The sequence below is a fragment of the Lynx canadensis genome, chromosome E1 (genome assembly GCF_007474595.2).
Source record: "Lynx canadensis isolate LIC74 chromosome E1, mLynCan4.pri.v2, whole genome shotgun sequence".
NCBI lineage: Eukaryota > Metazoa > Chordata > Mammalia > Carnivora > Felidae > Lynx > Lynx canadensis.
In genome coordinates, this window is record NC_044316.2 from 36885612 (window position 1) to 36899601 (window position 13990).

The 13990-nt window shown below is 59.1% G+C and overlaps 2 protein-coding genes across 2 annotated transcripts; both read left to right on the top strand.

The window, feature by feature from the left end:
- Positions 1-627: 627 nt before the first annotated feature.
- On the top strand, positions 628-6454 carry SP6 (Sp6 transcription factor). Its single transcript, XM_030296692.1, is given in 6 exon segments — positions 628-693; positions 2879-3041; positions 3043-3206; positions 3209-3367; positions 3370-4023; positions 4026-6454. Coding segments are annotated over 5 exon segments (1119 nt in total). The 5' UTR covers positions 628-693; positions 2879-2934; the 3' UTR covers positions 4061-6454.
- A 3934-nt stretch (positions 6455-10388) lies between these two features.
- Positions 10389-13981, top strand: SCRN2 (secernin 2). Its single transcript, XM_030295952.1, is given in 12 exon segments — positions 10389-10463; positions 10811-10912; positions 10914-10984; positions 11212-11406; positions 11991-12190; positions 12639-12854; positions 12993-13158; positions 13260-13285; positions 13288-13389; positions 13392-13438; positions 13702-13783; positions 13786-13981. Coding segments are annotated over 11 exon segments (1281 nt in total). The 5' UTR covers positions 10389-10463; the 3' UTR covers positions 13860-13981.
- The last annotated feature ends 9 nt before the right edge of the window (positions 13982-13990 follow it).

The following is a 13990-nucleotide window of genomic DNA, read 5'->3' on the forward strand; positions in this document are numbered from 1 at the left end:
GTTTCCTTTTCCTCTCAGTACCCGGACCGCGCTGCCGGGCCGGGCGGGTGAATCGAGCGCCCTGGAAGCAAGCGGCGCCCCAAAGGAGTCTCCTTTTCACGCGGAGAATCCGGCCCCTCCTCCAGGCCCCCAGGGTCCGAGTCCTGCTTCCCCCGCCACCCGGAGCCGGCGCCGGGGCAGTTTTCCACCCGAGGGGCGTGTCTCGGAACCTGGGGAACGCTCCGCCCAGGACCCCCTCCTGAGGACTGGAGGGGCGAGGGAGGAGCGAGGGAGGGGCGGGAGGCGACCTAGTTAGCGAGCCCGCCCCCTCTCCGCCGGCCGGGCCTCGCCGGGCCTCCCGTCCGGCCGAGCCCGCAAGGGTTAAAGGCGGCGGCAGGTGAGGTGGGCGGGGCCGCGGACTCGGGGAAAAAGGAGCGCAGGGCAGAGGATGAAGGCAGAGAGCGCGGGTGAGTCACGGGCGGAGCTGGCCTCGCTCGCGCTCGCTCCCTGGCTCCCGCCCGCCCTCCGCCCTCCCGCTGGCCCTCCGCCCCTCCTCCGCCTCCCGCTGCCCGCCGCCGCCGGGTCCGGTCGCGGCCCCCGCTCGTCCTCGGCTCCTGCCCCTCGCCTCCGGAGAGCCCGCCGGCGCGCGGGGCCCATGGCGCCCGTGGGTAGCGCGCCAGCCAGCCTTGCCCGGAGCCCGAGCGCAGCCTCCAGGTAGGAGCCAGGGTCTGGGCGGCCAGGGGTGCGCGATCCCGGGCTCCTCTCGGAAAGACGCGCCGCGCACTCGCCACAGCCTCCCGTGGCCTTGGGGGAGGTGGTCCTAAAGAATCCGGGGCTTGGAGCCCCGGCCGAGTGAAACCTGGGCGGAAGGGCGAGACGAGAGGGACCGAGGAGGCTGGAGACCGGGAAACTGGAGCGACTGGGACAACCGGAGGACTGGAACCTTGAGGACTGGGAGTACGGAAGTCCTGACCACCTGAGCGCCGGTGATCGGGAGAGGGAGGCGGCGGAAGGGGGAAGAAGGGTGTCTCTACCCGGCTTCCTGCGTTGGGGAGCGGGAAGCCGGGAGTGCGCGCCCTGCTGTCTCCCTTCCCGAAACTTTGCAGGCAGGCCGCGGCATCCCAGGACTGGACTCCCTGGCCCTGTGTCGGGAGAGGCCACTGGAGCCTGGGTCGTTAGCTTCCCCGCCCCCCCGGTCCCTGGGGCAGTTCCCAGACGCCAAAAGCTATTAGGGTCCCAGGCCTCTTTGCTCCCGCCCAGCCCCTTCTGGGCTGCCCCGCCTGGGCCTGAGGCTCCATCCCTGCTGCTTCACCCTTGTTCCTTTTTTTGTGGTAAGGCAGCGGGAGCCTGAGTAGGCGCCCCAGCCCCTCTCCCTCCCTCTCCAAAACTACCAGGGACACCTCTTTGGTCCCAGAGGCCAAAGGTGGTAGGGTCAGCTGAACCCTGCTGTGGGAAGAAGTCCCTGCCCTAAACCACTGCACCTCCTCCCCCACCATCAGAGAAGGCCAGGCACACAAGCCCGACACCTGAGGCACCAGGGCTCCCAGGCTTTAGAGAGGTGGTGAGAGAAAAAGGACTTTCAAGTCACAGATATGTGGTTAAGAAAGAGAGGGGTGGGTATCTTTTGGTTCCCAACGGTGTAGGGAAAGGGTAACAGACCAGGAGTCCGGAGACCTGGTTCACAGAGGTACATAAAGTATGCATTTGTTGATTGAACAAATAATGAAATGTCTGTTCAAGTCATTTCTCCAATGCTGCCTCAGTTTCCTCTTTTTTTTTTTTTTAATAAGAGGGTTGGCCTGAAGCAGTGATTCTCAGTTTGTCTGTATATTAGAACTGTCTGCAGAACACCTAAGAACGATCCAAGCCTAGAATGCGCCCCCTTATATAGTCTCTTGGGGTAATTCTTCTCAGTGTCTGTGATTCTGGCTTTCCTTGTGCCCTCCGCTGTCCCCACTTCGACTCTGCATCCCGTAAGGGGGTGACAATTTTACCTTTCAGAGCTTGCTAGTAAGTCTTCTCTCGTTGACCCCCTTCTCTGGGGAAGCTGACCCCTCCCAGCTTCACATCTGGGTCTCCCCCAGATTGGAGGAGGGCACGGGTAACAGCCAGACAGCCAGCTGTGTGGCTGTGTGGGTCAGGACAGGAGAGGAAGCTAACTTTCTCTGGTGGGGAGAAGTCCCCTGGGAATCAACACTGAACCTGCACCCCAGGGAGGTGAATTCCTGCCTGAGGGAGAGGGGTGCGGGCCAGGAATGGAAGTGGGTTTGCTGGAGCCATCTGGACAGAGAGCGGAGGGCAATGGTAGAGAACAGTGAAATGCTCTTCCTCATTGAACATGCCTCAGGGGCGGAACGAGGTCTCTTTCCCAATATCTCAGAACCTGCTTTGAGCTTTGGAAAATCAGGTCACCTCAAGTTGAGTTTCAGAAACAGACCACCTCCTCTCCTCATCTGTGTCCTGAGTTAAACTAGGGAAGCCGAGATGGGTGTAGAGCCTCCATTTGGGCTGGAAGCAGGGCTGCAGAAGGTAAACGCCACACTGCCCTTTGCGCTGGTCTGGGCAGATAGGGTGGGGATGGTTTTAGCATGGAACTGTAGGTGTATCTGACCTACCAGCCTGGGACCAGCCCAACTGTCAGGATGAGCTGGGCCCCATAGGAGGGATCAGCTAGGAGAAGGTAGACTCCCCCGCCTTGGCTGAGAACCTCACACCCTCAACCCTTCCTAGCACTCCCAAATTCTGTTAACTGGTCGTTAGTCCCCACTCGGAGGTGTGCTCCTCTTTTGCAGTGCCAGTCCCAGTCGGGAGAGGGACACTTTGCAGGGAGGCCGTCTGGGTTAGGACTGAAAGTGACTTGGTTACTTTGCTCACTTCACCTCCTCTTTGCCTCCTTTAGGTCCTACCTGAGGTGCCCTGACCATCCTGTTCCCCACCCCACCCCGGATCCCGGCAATGCTAACCGCTGTCTGCGGCTCTCTGGGCAGCCAGCACACGGACGCGCCTCACGCCTCCCCGCCGCGCCTCGACCTGCAGCCTCTCCAAACATACCAGGGCCACACGCCCGGAGGCCGGGGACTACCCCTCCCCGCTGCAGCCTGGAGAGCTGCAGAGCCTCCCGCTGGGCCCTGAGGTGGACTTCTCACAGGGCTATGAGCTGCCGGGGGCCTCCTCTCGGGTAACCTGCGAGGACCTGGAAAGCGACAGTCCCTTGGCCCCGGGACCTTTTCCAAGCTCCTGCAGCCGGACATGTCCCACCATTACGAATCGTGGTTCCGGCCAACTCACCCAGGCACTGAGGATGGCTCCTGGTGGGACCTTCATCCGGGCACCAGCTGGATGGACCTCCCCCACACTCAGGGCGCGCTCACCTCGCCTGGCCACCCCGGGCGCTTCAGGCTGGCTTGGGGGGCTACGTCGGAGACCACCAGCTTTGCGCACCGCCTCCCCACCCGCACCCGCACCACCTCCTCCCAGCCGCCGGAGGGCAGCACCTCCTGGGGCCTCCCGACGGGGCCAAGGCCTTGGAAGCGGCCGCCCCGGAGTCCCAGGGGCTGGATTCCAGTCTGGACGGAGCAGCCCGGCCCAAAGGCTCCCGGCGGTCAGTGCCCCGCAGCTCAGGCCAGACCGTGTGCCGCTGCCCCAATTGCCTGGAGGCGGAGCGACTGGGGGCTCCGTGCGGGCCCGACGGGGGCAAGAAGAAGCATTTGCACAATTGCCACATCCCGGGCTGCGGGAAAGCCTACGCCAAGACGTCGCACCTGAAGGCGCACCTGCGCTGGCACAGCGGCGACCGTCCCTTCGTGTGCAACTGGCTCTTCTGCGGCAAGCGCTTCACGCGCTCCGACGAGCTGCAGCGCCACCTCCAGACCCACACGGGCACCAAGAAGTTCCCCTGTGCCGTCTGCAGCCGCGTCTTCATGCGCAGCGACCACCTGGCCAAACACATGAAAACCCACGAGGGCGCCAAGGAGGAGGCTGCCGGGGCGGCCGCGGGCGAGGGCAAGGCCAGCGGAGCGGTGGAGCCTGCCGGGGGCAAAGGCAAGCGGAGGCCGAGGGCGGCGCGGCTCCCTCCAACTGAGCTCCTCCGGTACCGCCCCCCCCCATTGGTCTCCCCTGGGGGCATCCGAAGAGCTTTCCTCCTGGCCTGATGCCTTTGGGGGGCGACTTGAGGAAGAGGAGACGGTGGTTATTTATTGAGGGGGAGGAAAAGTGGTGCCGGGTCGGGGAGACGGGGCGCTAGGTAGGGTGTTTGGTCTCGGGGCCGGACGAAAAGTGTTTGGCTAGGCTGGGGGAGCTGCGCATGCCCCTCTGTCCCCCCCCCCCTTCATCCCTTATTTCGCTCCTGTCCCCAGGCTCGGGGGTTGGGGTGGGGTACCCCTACCGCGCCTGGAGGGTGGAGGGGACCTGCTGGAAGAGACGGCGCGTCCCTGGAGCAGAGAGGAGTGGGGCCGCCCCGGGCGCTGAGGGTAGTTGTCTGGACACGTCCTTAGCGCCTGGGAACCGGGACATAAAAGCGCCTCCGGACCCGCCCTGCGGCCCGGGTCCCTTTCATCCCGCTTTTAGTGCTTCTGTCCCTATGGTTTCCCGAGGGAGAGCTGAGGTGGGGTAGGGGAGGCAGGGGTCCCCCTTAGGGAGCGGTCTCTATCTGGTTGGGAGGGTTGTTGCTGTAGAAATAACTCCTTTGATGTGCCTCCCGGTTAACCCTTCCAAACCCACTCTGATGGGGCCATGAAGGAAGAGAGGAAGCGGCCAGAATCCGGGACAGCCGTGCAGCCAGAGCTGTGGGGTCGAGGGGAGAGCTAGATTGGGAAGGGGGAGGGCAAAAAAAAAGTCCCCTTCTAAAAGGAGAGAAAGGGATTTGGGGGGCAGTGGAAGGAGCTAACCCCTTCCCTCTCTAACTCGGATTCAGTCCTTAACTCATGGTTTTTATGAAAATAAAGTTCAGTATAGTCCACATTCCCCATCTGTTACCTGATGTAGGTTTTCAAAACCGCCAGAAGCCCCCACCCTAGAATTGATGTAGGTCCCTCATCCCAGGTCACCCATCATTTGCTTCTCTCTTAGGGACGAGAGGAAGAGGGTTACTTGGTTGACCAGGGAGTAGGTGAGGTGTCCCAGCACAGGGACCTACAGTGGTCCCCACTTGGAGCGGAGGACTGCCCCTGCCCACCTGCTCACTAAGCCCCAGCTCTTTCTTTGCTCTGCCCTTTCCTTTCTCTGCTGCCTGCAAGACTGGCCCCTCCTATAGAGTGTGTGTTAGAAGGCTCCTTTCTCCCATTTTGACTCTGGGCAGGGGGACTCCCTTTGCATATGAAGGAGGTGTTCTCCTAGTGGAAGGGGTCTGTCTTCTGAGGTGATATCCAGGAAGCTGTTCCTGTCCCCTTCTTTAGATGCTAGAAATACATCCTGATTGTGATCCTGGAGTGGGGACTGGGGAGGGGAAAGCCTAGCAGGGGCAGAGCCAGAGTCAGGCAAAGGGAAGGAAGCTGATGGGGGAAGGATCTGGAACTAGCGGGCTTTCCCAGGCTAGAGGTAGAGGCCATAACATTCCCCCTGACTTCCCCTTCCCCCTTGCCCCTCTTTCTCTACCCGGACCCCTATGCGAGGATTAGTTGTGTATTGATTTTTAAGTTATAAGCAAAAGGTATTTAATATTAGGGCACGTGTGTGTGCATGTTGTTTGTACGTGTGTGTGTTTCTCTACTGAGCCTGGGTCTCCAGCTAGAGAGACCCCACCTTGTTCACCCCGTCCAAGGTCCTAGGACATAGGCCCACAGCGTCTCTTCCTCCCTTAGGGATGCTGGAGCCCAGTCCCCAGGACTGGGAGCTAAATGGGAAGTGGGTCTGGGGTCTGGGTAGGAATATGTGTTTGTGTAAAAAAGGGAGCCCTTCTTAAAAGGGACAGGGTGACTCTCCCTGAGAGGCTCATGGGCCTGGGGTAGTTTAAGAAGTAATGTTCTTTCTTTTTGCTCCCTCTTTTCCCTACCTCTTGCTACCCCAACCAGAGGTCCCTTTCCTTGCTGAGAGGGTTGGGGGCAGGAGAGATCTGGGAGCGCCTGCAGGCTGCCTGGGCAGGTGGAGAGAGGGGGAGAGAGGGAGGGCACTGTGGGTGTGGGATGCCTTTCTCCTCCACCCATCGAAACCAGCCCCCCCTCCTGGTGCCACCAGGACAGTCTTCCCCAGTGACCATCCTATGGGGAACTCCTGAATGGCTGTTCGAGGTTGTAGGGGGACACCGATGTTCCCCCTACGGAGGCCTTGAGCTCCAAGGGTGCCGGTGCGGGCTTCGGATAGGTTTTCTTCTGCCCCTCCTTCATAGATCTAGGTTGCTTGGCTGTCTGCCCCCCTTCTAGGCAGCCCCCTAGAGGAGAAATGTAGGATTTTTTTTTCTTTTAACTGCTGTGAACCCACTTTGGGGGCGGGGGGAGGAGGAGGAAGAAACAGCCTGTTTTTTTATGCCATAATAAGTCATCAACCACATCATTGCTTCATTTGTCTTCCAGCTCTGGTTTCCTTTTTGACTCAGTGTCCCTTAGCAGTGAGGACGAGGCCGGCTGCCGGGTGGGGTGGACACTTCCCTTTGATCCTGCAGCCCTGCGCAGCCTCACCTCCCTTTGTTTGGGGCAGAGCTGAGCCGATTGAAGAAGGGTCAGATCCTTCCCTGGAGGTGGCTAATGCCGAAGGAAGGAGGAGCTCCCTCAGGGTTGATAGCTGGGCTGACTGTCCCTCCCTGGGGGATAAGAAGGGTGTAGATATTTCCTTCCTCCACATATAAGCCCCCTCTTTCCCCTCCTCTGCCAAGAATGCTGGTTCCCTGCCTTCCCAGGGAGAACCAGCCTCTGGGGCCCCGTCACCCCGCCCCCGTGGGGGTGTGATCAGTCCCTCTGGCTGTCAGTGAGGCGGGGGTGACTGACAGCGATTTCTTCACCCAGGATGATCCCTATCAGGGACAAGGCGATGAAAGGCAGCCAAGATATCTGATGGGCTCCCGCCCAGCTGGAAAGTATGAGGGAAGGATCCTACTGCAACTCTCAGCTAGAGGGCCCGCCACAGTTACACAACCACAGTGTGCACAAACGCACCCTCACTGGACCCATCGGGCATCCTTGGATATGCAGAAATGCCCATCTGTATACACTTTCCCGGGCTGCCCAATTTCTGGTATTGCAGCTGGTGCCTAATTCATGTGCAATGAGAAACAAACACCTTATGACTCCAGAGCCCCAAAGCTAGGAAGGTTGACAGAGGATCGATTTGGGACTCCAAAGGGGCAGGCCAGATTACTGTGTAGTTTTACCTTCCCATCCTACATTTTGGCCAAAATTATTATCTTCCCTAGTGGGATTCCGGTTTCCCCCATTCCACCCCTAGCCCAATTTCCTGGAGCCAAATCTGGTACCCAGATTGGCTCCTCTCATCACTTGTTTGGGAGAATCCGGAGTCACAAAGTTTAAGGCCACTTTGGGGTATGGGGGGCGGGGTATCAGAATGATTTAGGGGGTGGAGCTGGAAGCAGACTCATTTTGGGGGGAGCAACTGTTTATTTTCTCTTGCTCCTGGATTTGGAAGCCTGGGAAGAGGGGCGGGCACACAAAGTTCCAGTGATGGTGACCTCGTGCCCATCCGCCCCACTCCTTGGGGTGCTTCTTTTGTCTTCCAAGAGGTTGGGGGCGGGGGGAAGTTAGACCCCAGGAGCCTGGTGAGTCCTCTCCTCCTTTAGCCCATCGCTGCCCCCAGGGACAGGAGGGCAGCTGTGGGGCCGGCTGGGCCTGTCTGGGCAGGGCCAGGGCCACCCCTCCTCCCCTCGCAGCTCCTCCTGCTGACCCGCATTCTTAGCGGGGGCCTTTGGTGGGGCTCTGATGTTTGCTCACTGGCTCCGATCGGCAGCAATGCTGCTTGGCTGGCCTGGCCCCCTGAGGGAGCCCAAGGCCACCATTGATGCCTCAGATCTGGTGCCCCCACAGGGATGATCCTGGAGGGGCCGGGAGGGAATTAGGGAAGTCAGACCATGTGGGCTGACCCTTTGGGCAACTCTCTGAGTGGCCATCTGCTGTCTGGGGAGGTGGGAGTACAGGCCTTCTAGGGTGTTCGAGTGAAATCAGGAATGGGAAAGTGACCGAGCCGCAGGCCGCCTGGGAACTGCAGCCTGGGGCTGCGCTGTGGTCCCGCGGACACACACTGCCCCACCGCGGGCAGCAGGGGAAGTGCAGGAGTGGAGCTGGCTTTTGCGGCAGGCTGCTTTGGGTGCTCATGTTCGTCACCACGCAGCCTTGATGTTTGCTTCTGGAATGACGTCCAAGGGCAAGCTCACAATCCCTCCCCGACAGCGCACCTGAAGACGCCTTCACTTTCCATTAATTCTGGTGAGCCCGACTGCTCAGCATGTTAGCCGTGCAGGTTTGAAAAGAGTCTCAGGATCCAAATAGTCTGGCTGTTTCCGCCTGGTAGAGGGCATATTAGAGTCACCATGGAGTTTTTCAAGACACCCTGATTCATTTTCCAGCACCCCACCAAGTTATGCCTTAGGGACATATTAGAGCAGCGCTTCTCAAACTTGACACTAGGGGTGGTTTTTTAAAAAAATAACTTTAAAAAAAAAGTATTTATTATTTAGAGAATGCAAGCAGGGGAGGGTCGTAGAGAGAGAGGGAGAGAGGATCCCAATGCAGAGCCTGACGCAGGTCTCAAACGCACAAACCTTGAGGTCATGACCTAAGTGGAGGTCAGACACTTAACCAACTGAGCCACCCAGGCGCCCCTGCACTGGGGGTGTTGTTAACATGCTTCAGATTCAGTAGGTTTGAGGTGGGCCCAAGATTCTGCATTTTTAACAAGCTTTCAGGTGATGTTGATGCGGGCAGTCTGTGGAACACTGAGTAGTGGAGTGTTAAAGTATTATGTTGTGCTGTGGGAGTCACGTGGTTGAAAACTAATGCCTCCCCTCCCTCCCCAAACCATGGCTGAGAACCACTGATCTAGTTCAATGCCATCATTTTGCCACTGGGGAAACTGAGGCCCTCAAAGATAAAGTGACCTGCCCAGATAGCCACTGCAGCTCCATAGCAGATGCAAGACAAGATGCCAGTGTTTAGAGTTCCAGGCGATGCTCTTCCCTGCCTCCAGCCCAGCTTCTAGGTCAATTCATCTTACAAGTGGCAGTCCCCCTTCTGAAAATGAAGCCCACCTCCTTGGGGACAGCTTCCTCTTCAGAATCAGCCTCAGATACCTACAGGCAATTAGGAAGTATCTTAGATTTCAGCTCCCCCAACACCCTTATCTGGTACACCTGCCCACAGTCGGCCTCCTGGGGAAGCCATGGCCTCTGTGCCTTCATTCCCATCCCAGGAGAGACCACAGGCTGGGATGCTGTGGCCAGGGCTCTGAACAGCAACCCTGACTGTTTGGCAGGATGGATGTGGGAGAAGTAGATAATCTGCAGTATCTCTCCTGTCCCCATTTCTGGAGGGCTTCATAGAGCAAAAAGGGGTGAGATGCGTTTGCTTAAATGCTGGTATTGGAGATGCGTTATAGAGGAAAATGACCTGGAAAGCAGAACATTTGGGATCAGAGTCCAAATCCCCACACGGTATGTGCCCCCTTGGCCAAGACTTCTCCTTTGTTGTTTCAGTTTCACTATATAAAGGCACAAAATCTTTGGACTAGAAATTTCCAAATTTCCTTTCAAAGCTATTTTCCTATGAGTTTGAGCACTGTGGGCCAGAACCTACCTTTGGGGAGTCAGATGGGTTTGAGCATATGTGCATTTAAAAAATGCATTACAGGCGCCTAGGTGGCTGGGTTGAGCATCGGACTTCCGCTCAGGTCACGATCTCGCTGTTTGTGGGTTTTGCGCCCCGCGTCGGGCACTGTGCTGACAACTCAAGAGTCTGGAACCTGCTTCGGATTCTGTGTCTCCTTCTCTCTCTGCCCCTCCCCCATTTGTGCTCTGTCTCTCAAAAATAAATAATGTAAAAAAAAAAAAATTTTTTTTTTAATGCATTAACTTAAGTTATCCCTAGACCTCCTTCCCTGTACAATCTTTCAGATCTTATGCCCTGGGGGGGAGGTAGGGCTAGGTTGCACCTTTGTATTGAAACCAGGACGCTGCGAGCTGAGGTTTTTCCTCCAGATGCCCCAGCAATCCGCGCTCTCTAAACAAATCTGGCCGGTTTTTCTTTCCTCTCTTTTTACGTGGGTTCCTTTCCACCTGCAAGATGCCTCTCCCCCATGGTGTCTCGGCTGGAAGTGCCCGTGAGCCGTCCGAGCTAGGAAGGGCAGGCGGACGGGCAAGGTCTCCACGCTGCAGCGCTCCAAGAAGTAGTATTGGCGCGCGCCCTGGTGGAAAACCAAGGAACTGCAGGCGCTTGGTTCCGGCTCCGCCCCCGGGCCAAGCCTTCCAGGTCACCTGTGAGCCTCCGCCAATGACCCGAAGCGGAGGCGGTGGCGCCCGGGACTAACCGGGGATCTTGGAGGGAGACAGGGTGAGGGGCAAACGGTATTGGGGAGGCGAGAATGTGGACAGAAAAGGGGCGAGGGAGTGGGGTGGGGTGGCGAGGGAGGTGGTCCCGCGACGGCCACTGTGGGTCGGGCTCCCCGGTGGGCAGGGCCCTGGGAGGCTTGCGGTTGTGCGCCCGCCTGCTGCCTCCCAAGCCTGGAGCCTGGGCCTGTGCACGCCGCGCATCGAGTGTGTCCAGAACCCAACAGCAGTGTCTTCCCTGAGTGCCTGTTTACACGTGTGGGAAAGCGGGGGGCTCCCTAGGGCTGAGCTCTGGCCAGGATGGTGGAGAGGCGGCGTGAGGGGGACACATGCACCTCCACCTCTCCCCAGATGGCTTCGTGGAGCTCTGACACCCCGTGTTCCTGCGATTGCTTTGTTTCCGTGCCCCCGGCCTCGGCCATCCCAGCTGTGATCTTTGCCAAGAATTCCGAACCGACCGCGGGACGAGGTGCAGGAGGTGGTGTTTGTACCGGCAGGCACTCATGCCCTGGCAGCCGCTCCAGGTGGGTTAGGCCTTATGGAAGCGGCGGGAGGTGTGGTCGATCTAGGCATTCTTCTAAGACCCTCCTCCTCTGCTCCCTCGCACCTGGCAAGTCCCCCGGATGTGGTGGGAAGAGCGTGACCTTCCAGTCTACCAACCTGGACCTGTCCTGTTAGTTAGCTGCTGTCCACCTCGGTTTCCTCATCTGTACATGGGAATGATAAACCCTTTCTGATGGACTCCCTCTCTCCTCCTTACTGCAGTGTACCTACAGTGAGGTGGAACAGGTGTCAAGGACTCACGCTGTAATCCTGAGCCGCCCTTCTTGGCTGTGGGGGGCTGAGATGGGCGCCAATGAGCATGGTGTCTGCATTGGCAATGAGGCAGTGTGGACCAAGGAGCCAGTTGGAGAGGGGGAAGCCCTACTAGGCATGGACCTACTCAGGTGCGGACCCTGCCTTCCCTCATCTCTACACACTCAAAGGCTGAGAGCCGCGGACGACCCAGCCATCCTCCCCTCCCCTCAGCTAGATTCACCAGGGCCTCCTCCTTTTTGTCCCCCTTGCCGTCACCAGGGAGGCCGCCCTGCTCCTCCTCTCTCCTGGCCCCATCGCCACAGTCTGGTAAGGAGCTCCCGAACGTGGCCACTTCTGGGCCTCTCCTGGCCCAGAAATAGGGCAGTGGTTTCAAATTTCTTTTTAAAATAGAAGTACTGTTTTTTTTTTTTTTCCTCCCAACTGAAATCTCATACGGAGTCCCGATTTACAAAACCAGTAAAAGCAGAGCAGCTCTGGTTGGAGAGAGGCTGGGGAACTCGGGCCCCTTCTTTCTCTGAAACCACGTTTGAGGCCTCTTCCTGGGACCCTCAGAGAAGAACTTGAAAACACCCGCCTAACTGCGCTTTAATACAACCAACTCTGGCAGAGTTTTTTCTGTGACTTGGGCCTCTCTGGGCGCCTTCCGTCCATTGGAGCTTCCGTCACCAGCCACTGACGCTGCGTTCCCCTTCCGTGCACCCCTTCATGCCAGGCTGGCTTTGGAACGGAGCAGCTCTGCCCTGGAGGCCTTGCGTGTGATCACAGACTTGCTGGCGCGCTACGGGCAAGGGGGCAGCTGCCGGGAGGACCCCACACCGTTCTGCTACCACAACACATTCCTGCTGGCTGACCGGACTGAGGCGTGGGTGCTAGAGACGGCAGGGAGGCTGTGGGCCGCACAGAGGATCCAGGGTGAGAGCCCAGCGCCGGGGCACGCCTCCCAGAGCTGTCCCCTTTTGCCAGCCTCGGGAGGGGGTGGGAAAACCCTGGGTGAAGGGCAGGGCGGATCCACGTGCAAGCTTCTCACTGGCAGGCACACCCAAGGAAGGTGGGAAGTGAGCCCAGTGGGGAACTTCTCTCCCCACTTTACCTGCTTAAATCCTCTTGTACTTTAGCTGGCCGCCTCCTCTGGGGAGCCTTCCTGGACTCCCTGGTGGTCAAGTTTCCCCCTTATATGCAAGCAGGTGCCTTTTCATCACGTGCACCACGGTTGCAAGCTCACGTTTATTTCTGTGATCATTTTGTCTGTCTCCTGCTCACGGGGCAGGTCCGTTCTCTTCACCATCATCTTCTTAGCACCTGGCACAGAGTAGGTGCTTAATGACAAATGAGCCACCCCCCTCCCCCTACTCCTCCACAGAAGGGGCCCGTAACATCTCCAACCAGTTGAGCGTAGGCACGGACATCTCGGCCGAGCACGCAGACCTTCGGACCCATGCCCTGGCCCAGGACTGGTGGGATGGGCAGAGCACTTTTGACTTCGCTCAGGTCTTCTCCCTGACCCAGCAGCCTGTGCGCATGGAGGCTGCCAAAGCCCGCTTCCGGGCCGGGCAACAGCTTCTGCAGCAGCAACAAGGTCAGTGCGTGGACGGCGGTGGGTGTGGGGCCAGGAGGGCCACAGTGGTGCCAGCCTCTCTCCTCTCCCACAGCTTTGATCCAAGGCCAGAGGTCCCCCTTCTGCCCGGAGGGCCCCTCAGCCTGTCCTCCTTCGCAGGGGGCATCACGGCAGAGGTGATGATGGGCATCCTCAGGAACAAGGAGAGCGGCATCTGTATGGACTCTGGAGGCTTTCGCACCACGGCCAGCATGGTGTCCATCCTGCCCCGGGATCCCACACAGCCCTGCGTCCACTTCCTCACCGCTACTCCAGACCCATCCAGGTGAGAGGAATGGGGGCGGGGAAGGCGGGGGAGAGGGTGCCAGGCGGGGGAAGATCGGGGGGATGTGATAACCTTTGCTCCCTCCATCTCTGTCCCGTTAGGTCAGTGTTCAAACCTTTCATCTTCGGGCGGGGGCGGCCCAGGCCCCCCAGGTGCTGTCCCCCACTTTTGGAGCACGGGACCCTGTTCGGACTCAGCCCCGATTCCAGACTCAGGTGGATCGCCGGCACACCTCTACCTCCGGCACCAGGTGGCCCTGGGGCTGATAGAGAGCGAGCAGGTAACCCTCGGGGAATAGGGGCTACTCTGGGGCCATGACTCACTTCTCCCGCCCCCAGTCGGGATTCTGGAAATATGAGGGGATCCGGGAGGGGAGGAGAGACTCCAGAGTTGGGGGGAGCGGAGTCTTTGCCTTCAAAGCCAGCTGCCCAGGAGAAGACCGGGTGCCCTGTCCTTCCTCCTGCTTGTGGCAGATGGCAGGCGTCTCCCCTCCGTCCAGAGGGAAGCCTGTCCCTGGGACCCATCTCTACCTTTTCCTGGCAGGATCGGGGGCAGCAGCTCCGGCAGAAGCAGCGGGATCTGGAGCAGGAGGGCCTGGAGGCTGCACGGCGGCTGCTGGCGGGGAGCAGGTGCCACCCCCACAGGAGCTGGGCGGCCTCTTCCAGGCCTTTGTGGAAAGGGAGAGCCAGGTGTATGCCTGAGCACCACGGGGCCGGGGTGGGCACAGGACCCCAGTGCAATCCCTTTGCTCCCCTCAGCCTTGTTTTGGGTGGCCAGCTCGGCCTTTGCCTCAATAAAGTATGTTATTTCCCTGTTCGGTGAACTTGATCCC